The sequence below is a fragment of the Triturus cristatus genome, chromosome 5_1 (assembly GCF_964204655.1).
Source record: "Triturus cristatus chromosome 5_1, aTriCri1.1, whole genome shotgun sequence".
Classification (NCBI taxonomy): domain Eukaryota; kingdom Metazoa; phylum Chordata; class Amphibia; order Caudata; family Salamandridae; genus Triturus; species Triturus cristatus.
In genome coordinates, this window is record NC_140587.1 from 126,952,053 (window position 1) to 126,977,467 (window position 25,415).

The 25,415-nt window shown below is 43.6% G+C and overlaps 1 protein-coding gene across 3 annotated transcripts in view; it reads right to left on the reverse strand.

Moving 5' to 3' along the window:
* The window catches only part of LOC146830366 (uncharacterized), a 138,765-nt gene that overhangs the window by 3,416 nt on the left and 109,934 nt on the right, over positions 1-25,415 (reverse strand). Inside the window, exons 17-18 of one of the 3 annotated variants that reach the window (XR_014961421.1) lie at positions 22,271-23,593; positions 16,190-17,573 (exon numbers count right to left, since the gene is read on the reverse strand). Coding sequence is in view for 2 of the 3 variants with exons in the window: in XM_085604556.1 (XP_085460682.1) it covers positions 22,735-23,593 (859 nt within the window). In the remaining variant the exon portion in view is untranslated. Of the gene's footprint in view, positions 1-16,189; positions 17,574-21,194; positions 23,594-25,415 lie in introns of those variants that run through there. The other 2 variants (XM_085604555.1, XM_085604556.1) reach the window with 2 other exon arrangements.

A 25,415-nucleotide genomic window follows, 5' to 3' on the forward strand; every position in this document is an offset into this window, starting at 1 on the left:
CCAATTGGGTTACGCACACCGGAGCGTTATGACTCCATAACCGCACTCGGCTACTAGGGAAAGCCTTTGGCGGAGAAGGCGCGTGACCGCGCAATGATCAGAACAGCCCTATGGAAGTGACAGGAGTAATGTTAATCCAGAAAACCATAATCCTTGAAACACCTAACCTTTGAGTAATAATCTAGACATAAACCACTGTCCCACAGTGACTCATTTTGAATGCTGCAAACGACAGCGCAGTATCTCCGCTCTTGAGGGAGCGTTATGATTCTGTGTTAGGCCATACCAAGTCCTTCCCATGAAGATCAAGCGTTTGCCCAATCAGTTATGTCGCAGGCATCATCAGCGTGACATCTCCACTCCTGTGGGAGCGACTTTAATCTGAACCCGGGCGGGCTAAACCAACCGCGCTACCACGCGCACACAAGCCAGTGCAGTATTAAGACTGAGAACACTCATCAGAGAAAATATCAAGCCTAAATTGTAATAATTCAAATTTTAATATAAAATAAATTTTAAATATAATTTCGTCATGCGAAAAAAACACAACCCGGAGAACCTGGATGCGAAACCTGAACCTCTGGGATTGGAGGCAAAGGCCTTGGCCCTAGGCAACATTGACTCGATGCAAATATTAAACACGTAAACCTGAGGGGGACCTGTGGCGTACAACCCTGTCAATGGAAGCTGCCGAGGGCAGCGCGGCATTTTGCGGTCAGGCCACCCGCGTTAAAGATTCACCGCTCCTGACGGGGAATGCCCCACAGTACTTGCATTCAAATAATAAATGGTGTGCGCCTGTTTAGGATTTAATTGAGCCATGCGCGTGAAAACAAAAAACAGCGCGGTACTCAGCGGCCAGCAGGGAGTGACGCGAAGCCCGAACGGGCTGCCCGTGCAAATACCAAAGCTCTGCTCCGGACGGGAGCGTATCACCAATTACGCCACTCCCAGCGGGAACCTCTAAAGGGGCCTGCAGGCCATCGGGGGAGGAAAAACATGCCCGAAGGGCCGCCCAGGTGATTAGGTACAATGCTTCAGCGGGAGCGCCCCATAGATCACGCTGCTCCCAGCGGGAGCCTCTCAAGACGCCGGTAAGCTGATAACAATAGCGCCAGCGAGCGCTAAATCGAGAAATATATGGCAACTTAAAACAGAAGACAAATTGCCCCAGCACAAAACGCACCTACTTAAACACAATTATTCAACCTAGCGCGATAAAAGCACAAACATAACTGCAACATCGTCCGAGATAATTCAACCGTCAAATAAGACATAAATCACAACATAACGTTCTGAGCACTTAACTCTCTGTGTGAGCAGCAAAGAAAGAGGAGGAGAAACAGGATACTGTGGCTCTTATGGGGCTATACAGGATGTGATGTATGGACGAGCATCATGGGAAATGTAGTTTTATTTGCATACAAAACGATTTTCATTGGCTGCTGTGAGTAGCAAATAAAAGAAAGAGAAGCATAATCTGAAGCCTCCGGTCCTGTAATAGAATTGACAAGCAGGTGCACTTGTAATTGACACAGGGGCTGTATGGCACAGGCGGACCGTTGCGGTGTCCTTTATAATTTATTTGGGGACACTACTGTAGTGACTAACAGTAGTCAGTGAGTGTCCCCAAGTAAATTATAAAGGCCGCCGCTACAGGCCCCCCGTGCCGCGCGGCTGCCGCCTCCAAAATAGTGCTGCCTGGGGCAGACTGCCCCCACCGCCCCCCTCTAGCTACGCCACTGCATGTCACATGCTCTATCCGGTTCCAGATCTTTTCCACCATGCATAAAGCAAGCATCTAGATAGTGTGAAGACAAACTACCTAGTTGTGTCTGATGTAAAGACACGCAGTGCTTCTTTGGGGCGTGAAAAAGATAGCACACGGCGTGCCGGAATAATCCAGGTTTTCCTTATCATTGCAAATAATGGACAGAAAATTATAAAGTGCTCTAGTGTTTCAGGGTTAACATTACAGGGGGGGCATAGCGAGATTACAGATGCATTTTTCCAAATTTTTTTTTTGGGGGGGGGAGGGAGTTCAATTTCATCCATGTAAGATTCTAACTTAAAACAGCTTTTGATATCTAGAAAACAAGTTGTTAGGGAACCGGTGATCCTAACTTAGATACATGAGGACTCAATACACTTCCAAAATCTTTTTTTTTTTTTTTAAAACAGACCCCATTGTTTTAGTAATAGATTTCGGATCTTCCCACATAAGAGTCCCAATTTATAGAGCCCGACCTTTACTTTTTTAAACCGTACCAGGCGCCCAGTTTGACTATAAGTTAGAAGCTCCTCCTTTGCCTCCTTAACAGGAATCTGCGACTAGCTGGTCCAGAGTCTAATTCAGAACAGAAGTACCTTCAGGACAGCAGAATGGACAGTAGACCTTATCCCGAGGTGTAAGTGGGGGGGGGGGGGGATTTAATGGCGTATTCCTTGGTAGGTTTAAAGTGGCTCGTAAAAATGTGTTTCCTGATACTTCTAAGTGATTCAATTGTTCCATTCCATCCCCCACAGTCCTGCCCCGTTTAAAGCTGCGCCCTTTCCCTTTGCCCGATGTATTGCTAGAATGGAGAAATTGGACGGAAGGGGGGACTTTTGGCTTTCTTAATTATAGCATAGTCTACATGTTGCAGAGAGAGTACGCTCTTCTGTATTTGGGGAATCCAAGACCGGTTCTCACTTACTCTAACCTCCAAATAGCCAAACTCCATGACCTGGTCTAACCTTTGAGTGTCTAACCCCAATTTCTTCTTTGTTGACTTATACGGGTTAAAAACCATGAACTTGGTCTTTGAGCAGTTTATTTCTAAACCCCTTTCTTTGCAGGCAGTTGCAAACTTGGTTGGTACTTTCTGAATACCCATAGAGGCTTTAGAAATAAGCAGCTTATCGTCTGCAAATAAAAGGCAGGGGATTTGTTTGCCCAATAATTTTGGTGGATCCCCTCCGCAGTCATGGAGATCTTTAATAAGCCCATTCATATATAAAGTGAACAAGGTTGGCGCTAAGACACAGTCTTGGCGTACCCCTTTTGAAACCGGGATATTTTGTGTTAGGCTACCGTCTGTGTTCCACCTGACTTTGGCATAGTTGCCAGTGTGCAACCGGACCAGGAGTTGGAGCAGCCCCCCCCCCCCGGAAGACCAAGATCTCTTAAGGCAACCCATAACTTAGAGCGATCTATCGAATCAAACGCCATTTTCAAATCAACAAATACGACGTACAAATGACCTTTAAGAATAGTTACTTCCTTCCAAATTAATAGTAAAAACCGAAACACCTGATCTAGGGTACTCATAAAAGATCTAAACCCAGCCTGCAGATGAGAAAGTATACAGGAGTCCTCCATCCAGCCTTGGAGGTGCGTTAAAATCATTTTACTGACTGTCTTTTTTAGATACATCTATAAGGCTGATGGGCATATAGTTTTCCGGGTCTCTCGTGTCGCCCTTTTTAAATGTGAGAAGAATTTCAGAGCCTTTCCATGAGTCTGGGATATCCCCACCACGTGTGATAGCTGAATATACTGAATGGAGTAGAGGGCCCCATATACTAGGTTCTGAGCGGTAGAAGTCGCCAGGTAGCCTGTCTAGCCATGGAGCATTCCCTGACTGTAGAGAAGACATCAAATTAACGGTCTCCTCTAATGAAAAATGAACTTCTTCCACACAGTCAACTATGAGGGGGTCCCTTTTAGTCGCAGCTGTATCATCCTACTACAAGGGCACTTCCCCTGAGAACAAGCTCTGAAAATGCTCTTCCCACACTTGGGGTTGTATGTAAAAATCAGTTTCGCTAACTGGCTGTTTGAGGCTTTTAGATAGCAAGTGCCAAAATGTCTGGGAGTCCTTCTTTTTTGACGCCTCTACCAATATGCACCAATTGTCTTCCTCACATGCTCTTTTGGGCCTCACCCTGTATGCTCTTACAGGCTCTTCTTAACTTGATTAAATCGACGCTTATTCCTTTCTTGACTGCCCTGGATAGAGCGAATTTGTTTCGTTTGCAATCTTCATTATACCATGGAGCAACTCTAACAGTGGATATTTTGGTATTACACTGTCTTCTAACAATAGCCTTTATATTAGAGGATAGGTGCAAAAAAGTAGACAAAGTGGTGTCTTCGTTTGTGTCCTGATTTCCCAATACAACTAGGGCCTCCGCTACCTCTTTATAAATTGTCAGTAGGAGCGTTTCATCAGAAATTATCTGTGGTCATTTTATTTTCCTTTTATTATTAGATGTAATAATAGGAGCTGCTACTAGGCTTGTTTGGTGTTGCACGAGAATGATACCTGATAGCTCCAAAAACAATGCATCATGATCACTGTCTACTCTGTCCAGAACAGTCCTATTGTGAATAATAGACTATAAATGGAGATCTACCATGATAAAATCAATTCTGCTCTTAATACTGCCCCTTTTAAACGTAGTTTTAGCCTCTACATCTGAGGATGTCCGCCCATTACAGGCGCGAACCCCGTTGGTAAGTGTAAAAGACAATACTTGCTGACCAACGTTTGCGATTCTTTTATTATATTTGAATGTGCTTTCATAAGTGATAATGAAGAAACCGAGGCACGGTGGAAAAAAATATTTGCCTAGGATCACAATTTGTTGAAGCCAGTATTGATCCCAGGTTTCGGGCAATGTGCAATTCAGCTGCTAGTTGGGTATCTTATTTCCTTTTTACATCAGAGGTCACTGATTTATTTTTAATTCTTTGTTCGTGAGGTTGAAGGGTGGGTGGCTGGCAGAAGCCACATGCAAGCTCGGGCTCATTTTGGGCTTGAAGGTCGAAGAGGACTTCGAGCTGAACCAGATTTCAAGACTAGCTCAACCTCCCAGTGGCGTTCCCTCCTCTACACATATCTAATATATCTGCTATATCTCCGTGCCAGTTTCTAGATGGTTTCCATGTATTTGCCCGGTTGTTGTTCTCATAGTAAGTAATGGGTCAGGAAGATATAGGCATGTGGTAATCTGTAGTACCACCGGTGGTGTGACTTGGTCTCTTCCAGAGATGGTGGGAGGGCAGGCAGTGGTAATTATTGCTAGTGGAAAGGCTGATCACTGTGTTTTTTCCAACCTTTCCTGAATAAGTGGTAACTACTTTTGAACTGAAAGATGTGGACTGGGTTTTTTCAGCGGGTGGGACAAGTGCATCAGTGGTTCTTTGTCAGCATTCCCTTCCTTCTGAATTTGGGTGAGAGGGGCACACCTCAGACCATTGACACTGGCGTTTGTGTGAAAAAGGCCTCTTTTATTGAAACCGGTTCACATCACAGATTTTCCTAGGTATTCTGCCTTATAAAACTAAAGCTTCACTATACAAAAAAGTCACCTAGAAGTTATCCTAACCCAACCCCTATAGCCCCTTTCCTCCATAACCTAACCATGAAACTATCTACATTCTACTGTAACTCAACTTCCTCCAGACCATACCACTCCCCCAAGTATGAAGTGGCAGTTTAATGAATGTAGCTATGGAATTGTACTTCCACGGCTAGCTGTCGGCAGTGATTTCTTGGATGTCTTCTAAAAGACAAAAGTCTAGTAACAGCAAGACCTAGATTCTGTAGGCCTCTTCTGTGGGTACACAGTTCATGTCCACGGACTATGCCAGCCCCAGACTGCTACAAAATGTGAAGAATCTGGGAGTGAAATTTGAGAGGAAATCTACACAATTGCCCAATGTTAAAGCTGTCTTTCATGTCTGTTTTAAACTGTACATTGTGAGGAAAATGTATTTATTCATTGCTCTATTTTTATTTTTTATTTCAGGAGTATTTTATTGAGGATTTTTCATAAACAATAAAGAGCAAACAGAAAGTAAAAAAAGTCTACTAATACAAGGGGTCAATCTGAGATATACATATCTGCAGCGTACAGACCTGGATGGTTGGTAACAGTTGATGAGCATAAGAAAAGCAACGTATGATGTCTCGATGGGCCCTTGAGTGGAATGGTTTCACATATAATAAATGATAGAGGTAGATAAAGAGAGAAGGGAGGGGTGCTAGTAGGTATAGAGTCGACCCCGCTCTGTCTGTGGCTAACTTCTAGGAGGCAGGTAGAGCAATTAGTTTCAAGTGGAGTTCAGGTTATGTGCACCGATCCCTCGAAGGAGTCCTCACCGGGTTTAGGAGAGTGATGTTGTCCGGTCTAGTTACTCTCGTGTGTGCATGTGCGAGAAGAGATGTACCGGAATGTAGAGGAGGATCTCCTGGTGGGATTCCATGGTGGTTTAGAGGTGGCAAAGTAATTATCAAGGGAGTTCCAGATGGGTGTGTTGCGTACAATCCATGGGGAATTTTGTAGTGAAATGTTTTCTGCTCCTCTCGAGAAGGAGACCCAGTTTAGCCAGGATCGGAACGAGGTGGCAGATGTGTTCTTCCAATTAGTAAAGATAGGTTTGCATGCAGCAGTGAGTAGGATATCAATTAGTAGACTGTCTTCATGAGATCTTATGTATGAGTCTAAAAAACCCTCGAGTAGTGTTAAGAAAGTCCCCTCTAGAGCGACTCCACAGGTGGAATGGATGAAGCTAAATACTGGGTCCCAAAAAGGGGAGACTGCGCTACAATAGAAGCGATGAGGGAGATCACCCATGGTGTCATTGCAATTCCAGCAAGCTGGTGTTCTCTAAGGGAGAGACCCAGTGGGACCAACTGGGAGGAGAGCCATGTATTCTGATTTTAGGGTTGTTCCATGGGGAGGTCATATTTGAGCTAGAGATCAGGGTTTCTAAGGTTCTATCTATTCTCAGGAGGGCCCTTTTTGTGTTGAGGAAGATATATTTGCCTGAGAGCGGGAGTTTGGGGTTGGGATTTGGGGTTAAGAGAGAGATCGGGTGGAATTCGTCTAGAAGCTCCCTTTCTACAGAAAGCCATGTGGGGTATAATCCAGGGCTTGGGCGAACCACTTTGAGCCCTGTGTGGCCAGGAAGGCAGTTTTGAAGTCAGCAGGATTAACGCCACCGAGATGCAGTGGGAGGCGTAGTTTTTTTAATTGAAATTCTCGGTCTTTTGTTTTGTGAAAGGAATTAGTTTAATAGTTTGTCGATACTTTTTTAGAAATTCCTCCGATAGTTAAAGGTAGCATATTTGTAAGGTAGTTGATTATGGGTGTGATCATCATTTTTATGGTCTCTACTCGGCCCCACCACGTTAAAAATTTGGGGTTCCATCCCTCAAGTAAGGTTTCTACCTTCCTTCGAGCTAGTGTCTCATTGAGTTTCAGGGATTCCAGTAAGTCTGAGTTGAATTCCAAGCCCAGATATTTCACAAATGTTGGTTGCCTGGTACGACCTGTGTTGATGAACAGGGCACTGGAGCAGAGATTATTCAGAGGGAAAATTTCAGATTTGTCTTTAAGTTTGTACTTAGAAACTTGGGCATATTCTTCGATGGTTTCGAGTAGGGCCGGAATAGATTGGCTAGCCTTTTCAGACATTATTAGGATATAGTCAGTGTATGCTGCGACTTTCACTTAAATATTATTGAAGGCAATGCCATGAATGTAGGGGTTGGATCTGATCTTGTGGAGTAAGGGTTCAAGGGATAGGATGAATAATGAGGGAGAGAGGGGGCAACCTTGCCTCGTGCCTCTTTCTAGTTTAAATTCAGTGGTAAGCCATCAGACCTGATCTTAGCAGACGGGCTGCTATACAGAGCCATGATCATTCTAGTAAAGGCATCACCTAAATTATATTTCTTAAGAGATTCACGGAGAAACATCCATGAGATCCTATCGAATACTTTTTCAGCATCGAGGGTAGCCGCTACAGTTTCGGAAGGGGCCAATTTAGCATTTTCAATAATGTGGCTCAGGAGCCGGGTGTTATTTGATAGCCTGTGTTTCATGAAGCCCACTTGTGAGTGTCCGATTAGGTGGGGCAGGAGAGGTTCCAATATCTTACAAAGTATCATGGCGTAGATCTTTGCATCCAGGTTAATTAGAGAGATTGGTCTGTAGTGTTTAACTTGTGTATGGTCTTTCCCTTCTTTGGGGATTACGACGATATTTGCTTCTCTGGTGGTCCCGGAAATAGTGCCCAAGTCGGCAAAGTGTTGAAAAAGGGACAGAAGAGTTGGGCGATTGTTTTGTAAAAGCTGGCAGCATAGCCATCTGGACCGGGTGCTTTGTTTGTTTTTAATGAACAAATTGCTGAGTCTATCTCTTCTATAGAGAATGGGGAGCTTAAGACAGCTTTCTCTTGATCCGAGATGGATGGAAGTGGTATGTCTCTGAGGTATTCCGCACAGGCTGATGCTTGGGTCCCTGAGTCGTCTGTGTATAAGGACTGACACAAATCTTTAAGTATTTCTTGTATTTTCTATGGTTTGGTGTGTGTAATGTTAGATTTTTCCATGAGGAAACCAATTCCCTTGTGGTTTTGCTTATGATTCTGGTAGGAGGCCAGAATTTTCCCTGCTCTGTTTGCGTCTCATAAGTTTAGGCATTTGAATTTGTTGACCCATATAACCGCTCTTTCACTTAGGAGTCTATTATACTCGTATTTCTTGTTGGAGAGTTTTGAGATGGTTTGGGCATCCATGTCGGATCTGTGGCCTCCAGATGTTTAATATCTTGTTCCAAGGTTAGAAGTTCTTTGTTAATCTTAGTTTGTATATTAATAAGAGTGCCCCTCACTGTGGTTTCGGGGTGTCCCAATGGTTGGCGGGGGAAGTGTCCGCACTAGTATTATATTCTAGATAGTTTCGATTTTTTTTTTTTTTTATTTCTCTTTTGGTGAAGGATCTCTCATTGAATCTCCAGATCTTACTCGGGGTATTCATATTGGTGCCGATAAGGGCGAGAGTTATGGTTGAGTGATCTGAGACTAATCTCAATAGTATGTCTGTTTGGTCAATTAGGTGCACATGTGGTTTGGATATCATTAAGTAATCGATTCTGGAGTAGGATTTATGGGGGTTTGAAAAAAAGGAGTAGTCTCTGGTGTCTGGGTGTTGAAGCCTTAAGGAATTTTGTAAACTAAATCTTTCACAGAGTTTGTGTAGTGACCTATGTGCCCTAGAGGGATTAAGGATCGATCTGGATTGTCTTATCTAACGTTACATCCATGGGGAGGTTGAAGTCTCCTCCCATCATAATGAGGTCATTGCCAGGTATTTTGCTCAGGGGGAGGGTTAATGAGTCTGGGAACTCCGGGTCGTCTGTGTTCAGGCCCTATACGTTGAGGACATGGAAGTGCTCTGTTTTTCGTGAATTTAGATTGGGCCCATCTTCCACTCTTATCTGCTAAGTGTGATTCAGTGGAAAAGACTGATTTTTTTAGATTAAAGTGGCTACCCCATCTTTCTTGTTTTCACTGGGCGAGCTAGTGATGTCAGCAATCCAGCTCTTACCAAAGTTGTCTAGACCTCCTTAGGACATCTTTGTTTCTTGGAGCAGTATTACATCTGGTTTTAGTTTAGTAGGGTATTTTTGATTTTCTTCCGTTTGATCGGGTGGTTAAGGCTCTTTACATTTAAGGAGACAATTTTTAAACTTCTGTCTAACAGGGAATTGTTCATTACGAGGGTTGGCAAAGCGTGGTTGAATGAACCCAAAGCTAACTTGTAATTTGAGGTGCAAGAGAACCCCAGGAAGGCGTAATAAAAGATGTGAGAGCAATGTGCGGGCCTTGGGACTTGTGTTAATGAGAGGAATTGACACCAGGTGAGGGAGATGACCATATTTCAAGCGTAACCCTTGATTGTGGGTAAACATCTGTGGAGGCAATATACCTACAGCATGAAGGAAATGGGATGAGAAAGAAAAAAAATAAAGGTAAAATAGAACATGAAAATGCAAGAGAGCAAAAAAAAAAAGGAAACCCCGAACTCCCGATTCCCTCCCCTAACCCAACCCAGAACCTTGTAAGAGGGGGAGATGACAGCGGGCGAGAGCGGCCATCCCTTGTAACAGCAAGCAGCTAATGAATGACAAGTAACATGTAAACTTGCGAACAGATAGAATGAACATGCCATATTAGATACTTAGAAATGAAACCATGTGGGCTAGATACCCCAAAACATCCCTAGTAAGATCTGCAATAGGTTTGGAGTAAATCAAACAAGGGGTATCCCACTCTTGAGACTACATAACATAAAGGATAGTAACCTAATAGTGGTCTTGCTATTTATGTTTGTGGTGTGAGTAATGTACGATATTGCGATTTTATATGGTGTGGTATGATGTGGATTAATTGTATGTGATAATAATCGGAGATGCGAGGATATGATGGTGGGATATGGTGAACTAAGGTGTAGTGTGGTGTGATGTGATACAGTATGAAATATGTTATGTTGTATTTTAATTTTGCTGTGTGGTATGTTTTATAAGTTGTGTTTTGCTATGATATATGGATGGTAAATGTGAATGTATGACATGGTATCGAGTTGCTGTTAGAGTAAAGATTTGCGGTTAAGGCTTTCTGAGAGCCTCTGAATGTTTGCTGGACAGAAATTAGTTGGTTGGTGGTGTGCTTTTGTGCTAAAAGGCCTTGCAGTTCTACAGACATTTCTAGAGACTATAGGCGAAACCCCCAGGTAGGACACAATAGTAGTCTGATATGGAGCTAGAAAAGGATACAGAGCTGGGAACTCTGCGAGGGCCTGTATCATTGGTTCCCAGAGAAAGCAGGAGCGGATGCAGGGACATGCCCCATGCCCATTGAGATCGAACTCTTCTCGTCTAGAAAAGACCGTAGGTCTTTTGGGTTGGTGAAGATATGGTTTCTTCCATTGTCAATGACCTTAAATTTCGCTGGACCGATTAATACGAATTGAAGGTTTGAGGACTTAAGACTGGGTCTATGAGCCAGGAAGCCCTTCCTTGTCTCTAGTGTAGATCTGGAGTAGTCCTGGGAAACAAAGATTTTCTAACCTTGCCAGAGGATGTGATTGTTTTTACGAACATAATTGAGCATCATTTCTGCATGTTGAAATCTGCGGACGGCAAACAATCTGTCTGTTGGTATTCCTGTTCGTAGGTCTGAAGGAGGTTACTCGATGGGCCATTTCGAGTTCGAAGTCTTTTTTAAAGGAGAGGCCTGTTTGGGGAAGCCATTTTTCCAGGAAGTCCAAGCACAAGAGAGATGAATCTTCTGAACCTTCCGGCAGACCAAAGATGCGCAGGTTTCCTCTGCGATTACGATCCTCCAATTCGGCGATGTCTTTTTTTCAGCGTATCTGTAGGCTTTGGATGTCTCTTAGTGAGGTTTGGGATTTGTCCTCCAAAGTACTAATGCGGCCCTCTGCTTCCGTAATTCTATTGTTGATGGAGCTGAGTTCGGATTTGATGGAATATAAGTCCTGCAGCATAACATCCGTGTTAAGCTTGGTGGATTTCGTTAGGTCATGGACCAGTTCCAATTTTTTGAGTATTATGTTCATCGTGCTGGGGTTTTCATTTTTACTCTTCATTGGTGAGTCAGGGAGCTGGGGTTCTGCTTTGATACATTTATTTCCTCTTTTTCCAACATGATTTTCCCTGGGGGAAGCCGAAGCTGGGAGTGCGCCAGTGTGTACTTTATATTGTTGTATGCGGATGGCAAAGATACCAGTCACAAAGATACCAGACGCAGGGATAAGATACAAAATAAGATACGAGTAGACAAGCGTTGATACGAGTAAATAAGCCAGTCGCACCATGTAGTATTGTAGGCAGTTTGATTGTTTTAGGCAAACAGTGGCGAGACGGAAAATACTTTTGGGCGTTATGATGTTAGGCTTCATGTTATGGCTCCCTCGCTGTAGGTGGTTCACATTATGACACACTCTCACTGTAGATGGAGTGATAATTTAGATCACACAGAAGATCACATAGATCACATAAAAGGCTGTTGTGGCAAGGTTATGAAACAAGGTTGGTGGCCATCTTAAAGTCAGGCAGAGTCTGGCAGGGTGCTTAGTGAAAACTAGGAACAGAGGTATCACATCACAGACCACTGCATAGAAGAGCTTCTTAGCTTCAGGTTATGTGAGGCAGGAGACCTGTTGCCACAACATGTGGCCAGGGAGCTCAAGAATGACATAAATCTCGTGGTGGCAGACATTGTAGGGTCAGACAACATGGTGGACCAGCTTGGTGCTCCAATATCCAATATGTAACTTGCATAACAATGACAATATGCCAAATCTGGTGTCCGCGGGTCACACAGTGGGGGGGTCAGACTCTCAGGTATCAGAGCAGTGGTGATCCCACCTGATGTCCACCGGACTGCCTGGGTTGCCTTTAGCCTCCTTATGATGGCCGCCATTTTGAGTTCAACAGGCAGCAGCCCGTCATCGCAGCTCGCAGTTCCTTCAGGGATTAAGACGCCTCTCGGGAAGAACAATATCTCAGCAGGGGCCCGCCGTCATCCGCTTCATGGGTCTGTGAAGCCGGCATGTCATCCGCAACGTTTGAAGGGTGGTAAGACTGCCTGTCGGCCAAGGATGACAGGAGCAGCGCAGTTAAGCCGCCATTCGCCGTGCCATCCAAGCCACGCTCCTCTCATTTCTCTTTTTTTAACCAGTTCTGGCTGGCCGTTCTGCCACTCTCTCAGTGGGCTGCTTACATAGCCCGGTGGGCTACCATAAGCTAACCCCGTTCTAGTTATGAGCTCCTGCAATGTGCATCTGGCTTGAACATTTTTGCCCGGGATGATTGTAGTTCCCAATCCAGAACTGTCTTCAACAAAGTGACTGTTATCAATGTGAGATATTTATTTATCAAATGTACGTTCACTAGAGGCATCTTGGTGTTGGGTCCTTCTAAAGGAACTAGGAAACACAGCTAGACCTGCACACTAAAATCTACCAATACAGGGGGAGGTTTTAAGGTACCTTTTAGCTGTCGAACAGATGACTAATCTCCAAGGGTCTGGAGTTACACCGCTCTAGTCCCACTACAGGACAGCTCTACCACCACATGGGACTCCATGTCACAAGGGCTCCTTATCCAAGGAGGCTTGCTGGAACATAAGGGATCCAGATTACAAGGCAGCGGTGGGAATGGTTCTAGTGAAGGCCTAATGCGTGGGGCAGAAGGTTCTGTGTCCCTGCTTCTGACATAGCAATGCACTATATCTAGAACTTTTCAAGGTCATGAAGTAGAACCTGCGATGGGTTTGGAATGTGGCTTCATGGCTGTTGATCAAACGTGATCAGAGAAAGCACATTTTTGCTTCTGATCTCCGCAGTGATTTCTTGTTAGAACTGATGAACAATGTTTGCTCATAGTCCAGCACATGCACAGAATCCTGCCTTTTTGGCTGATCAAGCCCATCTTAGACATGTTTTGTTTTTGCTGCTTGCTCTTCCATCCATGGGTGGTAGTGCCACTGAGGTCCCAGTGGATCATCTGTGGAGCTCTTCCCAAACTCATCTGCACCACAAAACACAACTCTACATTTAGTAAGACCTTGAGAACCTGGATGCATGTGCACTGATGGGGCTGTCTCTTTCAATCCACATTAACACCAAGACGCTCTTCAGGTATATGCAGAGCCTAGAAAATACCATCACCAATGGCAAAGTAGCAGATGTTATGATAATTTAACATTTTAATAACCTTAGTTCCAATGATTAAACGCCTAATTAGCAAGCGGGGTGCACTGAGAGATGCATTGTGCTAGAGACTACTGCTACCATAAGGCTGTGCGGGGGCACAAGAAGGAGGAGCCTAAGACTGGGTCCATCTGCACCACACAGAGGCTGGACTTTGTTTTATTTATTTTTTCGCTTCTTCAAATGCCACTTCAGTGATTGGCCCATGTGCGCGAACTACTCTCTTTGTCGAGGCAGAGATCCATGGTAGCGTTGATGTTCTAGACGGTTCTGAACCTGGTGAGGACACATCCCCACCATTCCTTGCACCAACATGTAATTCAGATTCAGACAATGGCCATTTTTTGCAATCTGTGGTGGATATTATTTTAATAAGTTAATAGCATGTTTGATCCATGTTTCTCGCAATGTAATGCCAGACTCCTGGCCACTGAGTCAAAAGTTTCTGAGAATGTTCAAATGTTATGGCTGGCCAAGATTCCTGTGGGCAATTTATTGCTCCATCGATGTCCCCTAATTTATGCTTTACGTTGCCTAACAAAGGGACAATCTTCTTATGCATCTCTAACACTGTCAGCAACTATTGCCCCCCTCTCATTCCTTTTTAACCTGGCTGGTCACTCTCCCCAATCTCTCCGGGGGGCTTCCACACTTCTACTGCACCTTGGTATCAGTGTGCCAAATTCCTGTACCGCCCACAATGTGAACACTTCCATTAAATGTTTATCAAGGACCCAAACAGTGACGATCATGTCCTTCACTTACTCCCAAAAGACACTCCTTGTAATGATACTTATTTATGTTCCTTCCATTGGCAAAAGAGTATATGAAACTTGTCACAAATTAAAGAATGAGACAGTACATTGGCTACACAAACAAGTTGGGTGCCCACCATCCCTTTTTGATTAAATACTTATGGTCAGGCGCGTTTCATGGATAGGCCACCCTTTTGTTAAAAAAGGTAATGGGAAAGTGTGATGATCTACTTTAAACATTTACACCTTCCTGGTGATATTTTTTTTTTACATTATTAAAGCATGGAAGTCTGTTAGGTAGTCACACTAAGGCTGTCTCTCTGGGATTTTTCCTTTAAACCTTCTCTGTACCTTCCTATATCTGCTGGACACCATTCTTACCCCTTAATATTCCTGTGACCTGAACAAAGATATTCAGTGCCGACATGTAATCATTTTGTACCATTAGAATCTTTAGACGATAACGAATGATTGCCAAATCTTGGTAACATGACCAATTTAGGACTTCAGATTTTTTTTTTCTTACCTCTAACTATTTCTTGGAGGGACTTTTTGTTACAAAAGATGATCTAAGCATTTTATCGAGGAATAATCCTTTGCTTTCTACTAAAGTAATTAATAACAACTGGCTCACTGTAATCAGGGTCTTTGATATTGTCTTATTGAAAGAAACCTGGGTTATGAAGGAACCACCGCTAGATGGACATGCTGCTTTTATGGTTCCTGTTTCTCCAGCTATCTCTTGAAGACCCAAAGGGGGCCCCTCCTATTTGGGTGGCGATTTCATTGGATTGCCAGGTTACCGACTTCTCCTGAGCGGATTCAATTTTCAAGCTTTGTTGTTAACAAGCAGAGAATATCTTGTATTTCTACAATGATCATTTCACCTCGAATAAATTTAGTATCTCATTGATTATATTGAGTTACCCGCTTCTTTAATTTTGTCTGTTATTGGCAAGTCTACATTGGGCTGCTCTTTCATCCTGACATTGGACACTAAAATTGGATCATAATACTCCATTGCATATCCTTGAGTCGTCAGCAGTACAAAGTATGCTCATCCATTAGCCTGGCACAATCGACAGGGTAAATTCCTTTTGAATTTGCTTCTAGAGAGAAATTTCTTTAATGCTCATAGTAATGTCAGTAGTAGTTGTGGACCCACTTTTAGCAGCAGAGGCAGTCCAACACTTACTGATTATATATTTGTCTCTCATGAGCTTGCTAGTAACATACTATCTTCCTCCATATATATAACTCTATAAACGCACACAGATACACAGCGTGTAATGTGCAATTTAGGACCATTTTTAAGTGTGGGGGTGGGGCCCTGACTCACAAGATGATGCCCCTCTGCTTCCTCAACAATCTTGATAAATAACATGTTATGCTCAGCATATGCATGTTTGGTTTATACTGTGCTATTTTGACATGTACAGTAGTTCTAAACAAAAGTATCTGTAACCAGATACAATGTGTTAAATCCTTGCATTGAGATAAAATGGCACTCAACAATCTTTACAGCTATTAGTATAGGTGTTTTCCTCTGCAAAAACATTGTAAAATGCCTTCTGTGAGCCAGCAGGATGTATTTTCCCATGCCAGTTATGGAGTACTGTGCTAATACCACAGAATTAGGCCTTAGGGCTGTAGAAATAAATGTGTGAATGTGTGTTTGTTAGTACACTTGCCCGAAATATGTTATTCAGACACATTCATTTTTACTGCCATTGCATTAATACATATACGTGTGTGTGTACCTTCCGATCAGTGATCGATTCTAGGGACAAGTGACAAAACCTTAGGACTAGATGACAATAATATCCACTTTACCATATTGAAATGACCATCACAGAGACAAAATTTCATATCATATATTAGAATACAAATATTTATTGAACATTTAAGTAAACTGTTCCAACAAATTCACTTGCAATATGCAATTACTTTCTTAAAGAATGTGCCAGTGTGGTTTCTCATGGAAGAGAAATAAAACCTTGAAAGAAGGAATAAGGATGATTCACCCAACGGCTGACATCTCTCATAGGTCACCTCTCCTGGTCTTCCATGTGGAGGCCAGATTAGGATCAACTCTGAGATGTGCTGGACTTTATTTTGCACCAATGCTTGGATATCCTGTGGACACTATTTGATATTTTTGTGTACACGCATAAATGGCAAAAAAATGATTCACTCATTTCTGTGCTTGTTACTATCCCATTGTATCTGTCTCCGGAATCCATTCACTTAAATCTTTTATTTTTTACACGTTGGTAAAATACAACTTTTCTTTATTTTAATTTTAAATCAAAGGACCATTTAAAAAAAGTCCAGCATGTTCAAGTGGTTTCTACTGGATCCAGTTGATGGTTAAAGGTACTTAGACATTGGACCATATGTGGTCAACAGAACAACAACTGCAAACTAACTTCAACTGGAAGCAATTGACACCAAGGACCAGACCCAAGATTCATTTGGAATCAATTGAATTTTAACTGAAGCTGCAAATTTGAGGTAGTAGGAACAGTTTGTAGTTGTTGAACTGGAATTTCTACCTGGATTAATGATCTTGGCTGTTTTCTCCTCAGAAATGTTAATCTGCCGTTTATAGTAATCTGGTGAATATGCAATCGTACCTTCTATCCATATTTGGGATTATAATTTGTCAATTGACTAATACAGTGAAGCAAATTGGACAAAGGGTGATCCTTCCGGCAGGTTTATATTCAAGATGCAGCAAGGTTCTTGAGTTTTGCTTTTTCTCAAGAGTAAAAGGATACAATGGGCAAATCTCTTCCCTTGGGCAAAAACTATACCATGTACACATATCAAAAGCCAGAATCCAAACATAAAATTATGGTCTATAATTCTTAGCTTTGATGAGGGTCATTTGAAGAGAATTTTGCTTCTGTACCGCACAGACCTGCCAGGACAGAACCTAGCTCCTAGGCGTCAAAATCAGACAATACAAAACATAATGTAGAAAATATCTGACCCCAATGGGGGCTCACTGAGATTCAGTCAAATTAACTGGCTTCTTCAGTGCTTAGTAAAATTAAGAAATTGTCTCAGACCTCAAGTCCATCTAAGTACACCACAGCTTATGTCACAAATGCAAACATTTCCCCCTGTGGCACCATGACTATTGGGCTTGGGTAAGAAGGTACTCTACAGTGCTCTCAAAGGGATCCTTTTCTTCAGCCCTAAACCCAACCATCACGATTCAAAGAAGGCCCTGGAAATTAGACTTAGACGCAGAGACGTTTTAATGCATGGGCAAAGTGGGCTCTGGCCCAGGGCCCCACCCTTTCAGGGGGCCCCCTGACACAGTCAGCTCTGTTCTCCATAGTTTTGCCCTAATGACCTTGAATATTTCTCAAACAGATTGCTTTAAATACTGTTTTCCTTTAATTTATTTTTATGTACCTGATGTGTGAGTCTAGTACAGCCATTTTGCAGAGAAATGTTGTGTTTGTTTCATGCAATATACATAAAAGAATTTTCTTTAAGATCAAAACAAGGCCTAACATATAAGAAATGGGAGGGCGTCACAGAGATTATTTGTAGTAATATTGGTGAGCTACTGCTGTGTTACAATATTGAAAACACACATAACTATCCCTGAGTATTAGATGTAAACACATTTAGGGCCTTATTTATGAGAAGTGATGCATCGCTGTGTGAAAATAGGATGCGTCACTTCATAGCGCGCCCTCCTTGCAACATGATGGATGCGTCATATTTACTGTATGACGCATCATGTTGCAAGGAGTTACAGATACAGCAGTATATCTGACGTATTTGTAGGCGCACAAGTGATGCATTGCTGGGGTGTGTCTGAAAATAGACGCAGCTCCAGGAATGTGTCCTTTCACATGGGGCAAGCCCCATGTGAAAGGCCCTGCATCAGTCTTACACCTGCTGTGAGGCAGGTGTAAGATATTGACACAATGGCGTCCTAGAAGTGGCGCACTGAGTTCTCATAGATTTCAATGCGCCACTTCTACGAGGCTTTTTGCGGGGCAACACCCACCCTGCATACATTATACCTGGTGCAGGTATAATGTGGTGCAGGGGTTTACAAAGTGACGCATCTGCCTAGATGCGTCACTTTGTAAATAGGGCGCAAAATGGCACATTTTTTTATGCTGCCAGTGCGTCACAAAACATGACGCACCAGCGGCATAAAAGGCCCTTAGAATTTGAACGAGTGTTCCTTTGCACTGTCAGGGACCTAATGAAATGAAATAGTGTATTTATCAAAGAGCGCAGCTACTCAGACTAGAGTGTCCTGGCACGTGACAGCGGGAGGAAAGCGTGTGTAAAGGTCCTTCCTGAAAGAGTGTAGGTCTGTGGTTAGTCTCAGAGACTCAGGAAGGCTATTCCACAATTTTGCGCCTAGAAAGCAGAGGGATCTGCCTCAAGTGCGGGCAGGGCATATTTTAGGCACGATGGCTAGGTTGGCATTGGAAGATCTTAGGGGTCTAGATGTTGTGTAGAGATTAACTCGCTTATTTAGGTAGCCGGCTTCTAAGCCGTGGAAAGCTTTAAAGAAGATGGTCATCGCTTTGAAGTCGATCCGTTCTTTTATGCAGAACCAGTGTAGAGACTTAAGAATAAGTTTCATACTAGATCTGGGTTTAGGTCTCAGGATGGCTCTGGCCGCCGCGTTTTGTACCACCTGTAGGCACTGGATAAGGGATTTGGGAAGACCGAGGCACAAGCTGTTGACATAGTCAAGCTTTGATGTCATCAGAGCCTGCACCGCGATCTTTCTGCCCTCAAGCGGTAACAGTGGCAGGAATTTTTTTAGCATCCAGAGTATGCCAAAGCAAGTGCCAGTTAGATTTTGGATTTGAAAGCGCATGGAGAGTGTCTTATCTATGACAATTCCTAAATTCTTTACTTTCTCCTTTTCCGCAGGCGGGGACAGCAGATCTTTTGTCCACCAAGTGCTCCTGTCAGGTGTTTCTGGTTTACTAATGAAAACAACTTCAGTTTTGTCTGGATTGCACTTCAGCTGATTGATCTTAAGCCAGTTAAAAACCTTTGTGAGGCAAGACCTAATCATTGCCCCGTCAAAGTCGGTTCCTTTTTCACACGTAAAAATCAGCTGAGTGTCATCAGCATAGGAAACAATTTTGGCGCCCTCTTCCTCTACCAGAAATGCACGGGGATAGATACATAATAAAAAGGGTAGGACTGAGAACGGAGCCCTGAGGGACACCTACATTCATGGCTGGAACTGGGGATGAGAAAGGGGGGAGCCAGATGTCCTGAGATCTATTTGCCAAGAAGGATGGTCCCCCAGGCCGATGTTCGCAAGTCTCTACAGGAGCCTCTCATGTGGGACCGTATCGAAGGCAGCCGACAGATCGAGCAGTATCAATACGTCCTTGCCTCCCTGGTCCAGCTTACCCTTGAGAAATTCAGTCACTTCCAGCAGAGAAGATTCCGTACTGTAGTTAGCCCTAAAACCGGATTGGGACTCATGAAGGAGCTTCCCATTTTCAATGTGTTTTTGGAGAACCTTGTTTACATGCTTCTCTAATACTTTGGAGAGGGCAGGAAGAAGGGAGATTGGCCTGTAGTTGGCAGGGTCCTTCGGTTTGGCGTTAGCCTTTTTTATCAGTGGAAGAATCTTAGCATTCTTCCATAATTTCGGCATGTTGTCTGAGGAGAGGGAAGCATTAAAGAGATGGTTTACCGTGGGGTTTATGGTGGGAGCCAATAGGTTCAGGATATTCGCTGGACATGGGTCAGTAGGAGGGCCAGACTTAATGCTTTGGAGAGGGGTCAGTGACTCTTCAAGCTGAAACTCAGGCAAAGCTAGTAAAGATGGAGGATCCAAGAGGTGAAATTTGCTATGAGAACTAAGGTAGAAGGTCAGTTCTTCCTCTGAGATGTTAGTAAAGGCTTGTTGGATCATGGAGATCTTTTTGTGGAAGAACTGAGCTATTTGCTTAGACCATTCTTCCGTGCATGGCCCTTCCTTTGTGCCGGCTTTCGGGGAGGTAAAGGATTTGACTATGCTAAAGATTTCCTTACTCTTATTTTGGGCATTTTTTATCTTGGTTTGAAAGAAGTTTTTCTTGGCTGCCTTCACGAGAATGTAATTAGCTTTTAAGTTGTCTTTATACACCTTCCTGTCCACAGGTAGATAGGATTTACTCCATTTCCGTTCCATTTTTCTACAATTTCTTTTGCTAGATCTGAGGGAATCATTAAATCATAGAGCTGGTGGGGCAAAACTCTTTGAGGAGCGCGAAACAACCAGTACCGCTGCATCAATATTGGTTCGGAGCCATGAATCTATTGAGAGGGCGTCCGAGTCAGGGCAGCCAGACAGCTCCGGTGAAGAATGACCGAGGGCGTCTGCGAACATCGGGATGGATATTTTATGGAACGTCCTGTAATTAGGGATCCACTGCCCTGCGTTAGCCCGAGGGCTGTGGCAGAGTTGGGAATGACGAATTTTAAGAGGAGGTGGTCAGAACAGATAATGGGAAGAGGTAGGCTTACTGATATGTCAAAGTCATGAAAGATTTGGCCTAGGGTATGGCCCTTCTCATGGATGGCCGAAGAAATAGATGGAAACGTGTTGCAGGCCTGCAGAGTCTCCAACAAGGAAATTGTTAGAGGGTCTTTTCCATTGTCCATATGTATATTGAAATCTCCCAGAATAAGGCAGTTGTTGTATTTTAAGGCCAGGGAGGTGGTGGCTGTATTAAGCGTACTAATAAAATTTCCAATGGCACTGGGAGGTCTGTAAATGAGAACACCAGCTAAGCTATGATGGGGGGGATGAGGTACAGCCTAAGGACTCTGCGCCCTCGATCTTTTCCATCAGGATGGGAGAGCAGTCTAGTTTTTGATTGTAAATTATGGTGACACCACCCCCTTCCCACTCGGCCGGTCCCTCCTAAGGATTTTATAACCCGTAGGGATGGCCGAAGTGATAGTAGGGTTGGAGGCTTCAGACAGCCAGGTCTCAGTGAGAAATAAAAGATCAGGCTGTTCGTCTAAAAGTAGGCCATAAATGCGTGGTTCATGCTTTTGTATAGAGCGACAATTTAAAAGGATGGCCTTTAAGTCCTCTGTTTTCTTATTGTTTTTACACTTATTGTTGCATGGGAGGATCTTGGGTGTGAGTTTCCTGGGCTGGAGGAGAGACAAGTTGCACTTATTGCATCAAAAGTCTACCTCAAAGCAAGGATCAGCCGCTGTACACTGACATAATGGTGGCCGCCTAAGGCTAAGCAGTTTTTCCCTATTGTAATATAGTGGAAGAAACTCACTGGAGGGGAACTGGGCAGCATGGCTGGCGCTGGACGCATCCAGAACGCCTCCAGGCGCAGACGGGCTTGCCTTTGGTGCACCTTCGGTGCGCCCGCTGCGCGCGTCCGTTTGCATCGGGAATATATAGGCTAATACCAATGATGCAAACTGGATCGCTAACGCAGCTGAGGAAGTGGAAACTGAGTGGGCAGTAGTGTGGAGCCCGATAGTAGCCCCAGCCCTCCGCACAATCGGCGTATCAGTCGTGGCGGACCAGGACTGGAGGAAAAGCGAGATGTGAATCGAAGCAGACAAGGAGGTGTAGGCAAGCAGAATCAAGTAAAGTGCAAGTGTGTGTAGGTAGGAGAAATTGTTAAAAAGCACAGAGTAATTAAGCTACACATATACAATTTAAAAAGTATTAAAAACATAGTAGCATGGCAGGAAACACTAAATCCTATCACTGACAGCTGCGCGCATCTGTTTGCATCGGGAATTTGTAGGCTAATGCCTATGATGAAAACTGGATCATTAACACAGCTGAGGAAGCGGAAACTGTGTGGGAAACAGGGGCTCAAATTGGAACATAAATTCAAAGTTGTTCTGAACAGGGGCCCCCAAAATATGTTTGGCCCAGGGCCCCCAAAATCCTTAAGATGTCCCTGCTTAGACGTCTGGCTCACAGGCTGCTGATCTTGCCTCGGATTAAACTTAAAAGCAAAGGTAGCAGGGCTTTCTCAGTGAAGGGTCCCATTTTCTGAAATTCAGTCCCAAAGATGGCTGACATTTATTATTATTATTATTATTATTTAGCAGTTTGTAGAGCACGTGGTTACTCCAGTTCGGAATATTGCTTCATTTAACTCTAAATCCATTCAGGTCTTCCATTTCTAGATTACATGATGACACACGCCTAGAGACCTCTTATTAGCGGATGATGATGGTGAAGATGAAATGCTGAACCTCACAATTGTTGCTTTACGAAGTAATGATCACCCTCACTCCTGGTAACTAAGTATACACCAGTGAGCAAAAATTCCACATCTGCTCAGTGTTCAATACTGTCTGAGACAGTGATGCCCCCATTTACCAAGGGAATTGTAACAGCAGCAGTTGATTGGAGAGACGACTTACGTAGTAGTGTGGTATATGATTTGTCCCCGCTGACCACATCTCTTCTGGAGTATCAAGGCAGCTCTGGCAGTTTCAGGGGTCTCGATGCCATGAATAATTAAACTTTTTATAGTGCGATGGTAGTATTGAGCCACATGACTGAAGACTAGGTCCAACCCAGAACTTGCACATATGTCCAGTGAAACAACAGGGGCATCCGGTTGCAGGATATCCAGTATGCTATTGACATCCATGTCCACGGTGAAGCAAAGTTGGACCACCAGATTTGGAAACTTCTCTTGCAGCTTCTTCCAGAGATGGTTGGAGATGAACCCTGTACTTGACCCCCCATAGTGAATTTCCAGGAGTTGGAGGGGTGCCCTACCCTCCTGCAGAAAGGCTCGAACAACGTCCTCAGACAGGGAGGAGCTCCACACTGAAAGGTGGGAAAGTCTCCTGCATGAGTTCAGGATCCTGCGGAGAGACCTGGGCTGCAGATGGATGGATGGCTGTTTGTTAGCTATTTGCAGTTTTTCCAAACTGGAGTTGTTCATCGCCAATGAAATGAACGCTCTGTCTTCCAGCCTTGCGGACAGTTGCCTGAAATCCACCTCCGTAAACCCAACAGAGGTGGCAGGACTGACATCAAACAAGATTTGTAGACTCGTTTGAAGTGCTTCCAAGTATGAACCAGGGTCTTCTTCTCCAACCAGAGCCAGACTCCGAAGCTTAGAACGCCTTAAATGAGCCAGGTGCTCAATGATGGAAGCCACCTGCATCCCGTTCTCGCCACTGAGCAGGATTCTCACCGACTCGACGAAATGACCATAATGTGAAAGCATCATGATCCAAGGACGGGTAGATCCACCTTCAACCCTATAACAAGGAACACAATGCAAACTGTTAGACAGAACCTCACTCTACTCAAGCTAACAATTTTGAAATTGGTAACCTGATGCAAACTGCCAAACAGATTCTTCTAGTTGTACATTCGTGTCGTTTAAACTTGCTTGGTTTGTTGCAAATTAATATATCAAATTCCGAGTTTACGTGCAGTATTTGTACATTGTTTCTATTTCTATTTATCTCTGTAATTCCCCCTAGGTCTTTCTGTCCCTGTGAATCTGTCTGCATATCTTTCTTCAAGTGTCTAAAGAATGGGGAGTTTTGTTTCTCAATGTTACAAACCGATTTCCCACAAAGTGTTACTTGGCTGAAAAACAAAACCACATAATAGATGGAAATGCTAAGTGTTTGTTTCTAGCTGATGGACAAGTGATATTTACCTCTGAGTAGATGGCAGGTGAGAGCATGCACCAAAGACTGGATCCCCGGTTATACAGCACAGAGGTCTGCTTTTTCAATAGTGCAATAGAGTGTGGTTTGTAATGTGAAAGGAATATTACATGGCATAGTGTTTTTTGGTTGGATTATTAATTTTCCTTTATATAAGTTTGTCTTTATACCAAGCCTTTTAGAAACTCAGCTGTCTTTTAGCACCAACACAGGGAGAAATTGACACTTGCACCAGCTCCAACAATAATCAGGGCTGAAAGTTAGTTAACCACAGTCTGGGATCTTTAACGGATAAGCAATGTTCTCCTGTGATTTGCATTTAGTGTTGGGGGTCGTCCAAGAGTCTTAAACTAGTAGATCAAAGCAGAGGAGATGGCATGTAAGGTACAAATTTATCAGTCAGACATGTGAGGGCCAGACTATATAGAGATTTATAAGTCCAACTTTAAAATCTTTATCGATCCACTTTTCGACAGTAAGCCAATGCTGACATCTCAGAAGAGGTAACGCAAGCTCCTTCTAAAATAATCAGGAGAGTAATTGAGTGGCTGATTTTGAACTCCCTGCTGAAGCCGATACTGAGGGAGGCTGAGATACAGGGTGTTGGCATAGTCAAGCTGATGATGTTTTCCATTAGAATTAAACTATGTGCATGCGTTGACGGGTTTTGAAGCAATTGCTCTTGGCCCTGCCTTTATCTGAGAGTCTGTCATGGATTTGCATCCCAATGGAACTCTGGGTTTTGGACCTTTTCTGCAAACATCTTTAGGTGACCAAAAAGGTGAGCGGGATGGTGTCTCACTGAAGGCAAGTGTTAGACATGCTAAGGTCTCCAAAGGGCCATATCAGTTGTTGTCCATTTGGTGTTAGGACCCATTTATTTACCCAATCAGTGATTATTAAAAACTCCTTGACACATGTATGTCTTGGGATGGGAGGCAGTCCATTTAGGGTATGAGATAAACATTTAAATCGGTGTGATAATGTGGGATATCCCTGGAGACCCCGCAGTTCACCCTAAAAGTGGGTGAAGTGAATTGCCTACATTTCCTTAGCTGCTCTTTTCCAGTGCAGGAGCATCCCCACTCTGGTGTAGTTCCTTTAACAGAAGCAATAGATGTCAGTTGATAAAATGGGAGGGAGTGGTACAGGGCTGAACACTACAGACAAGTCCTACATGATTAACAGGGACCGTGTCCCTTCTTCCACCAGGGTTGGAATGACACCCATCACACCATGTGGTGCCTTGATCCCTCTGATAACATCTAGAACGCCAACTTTCTACAAACTTGTACCTAGTCCATGTATAATCTTGGTGGCCATATTGAAAGTTATAATGGAAATCCATTTGTCTTGTGTTTGCTATCAAATATCTACTTTGCACAGATTGTATCCTTCGATG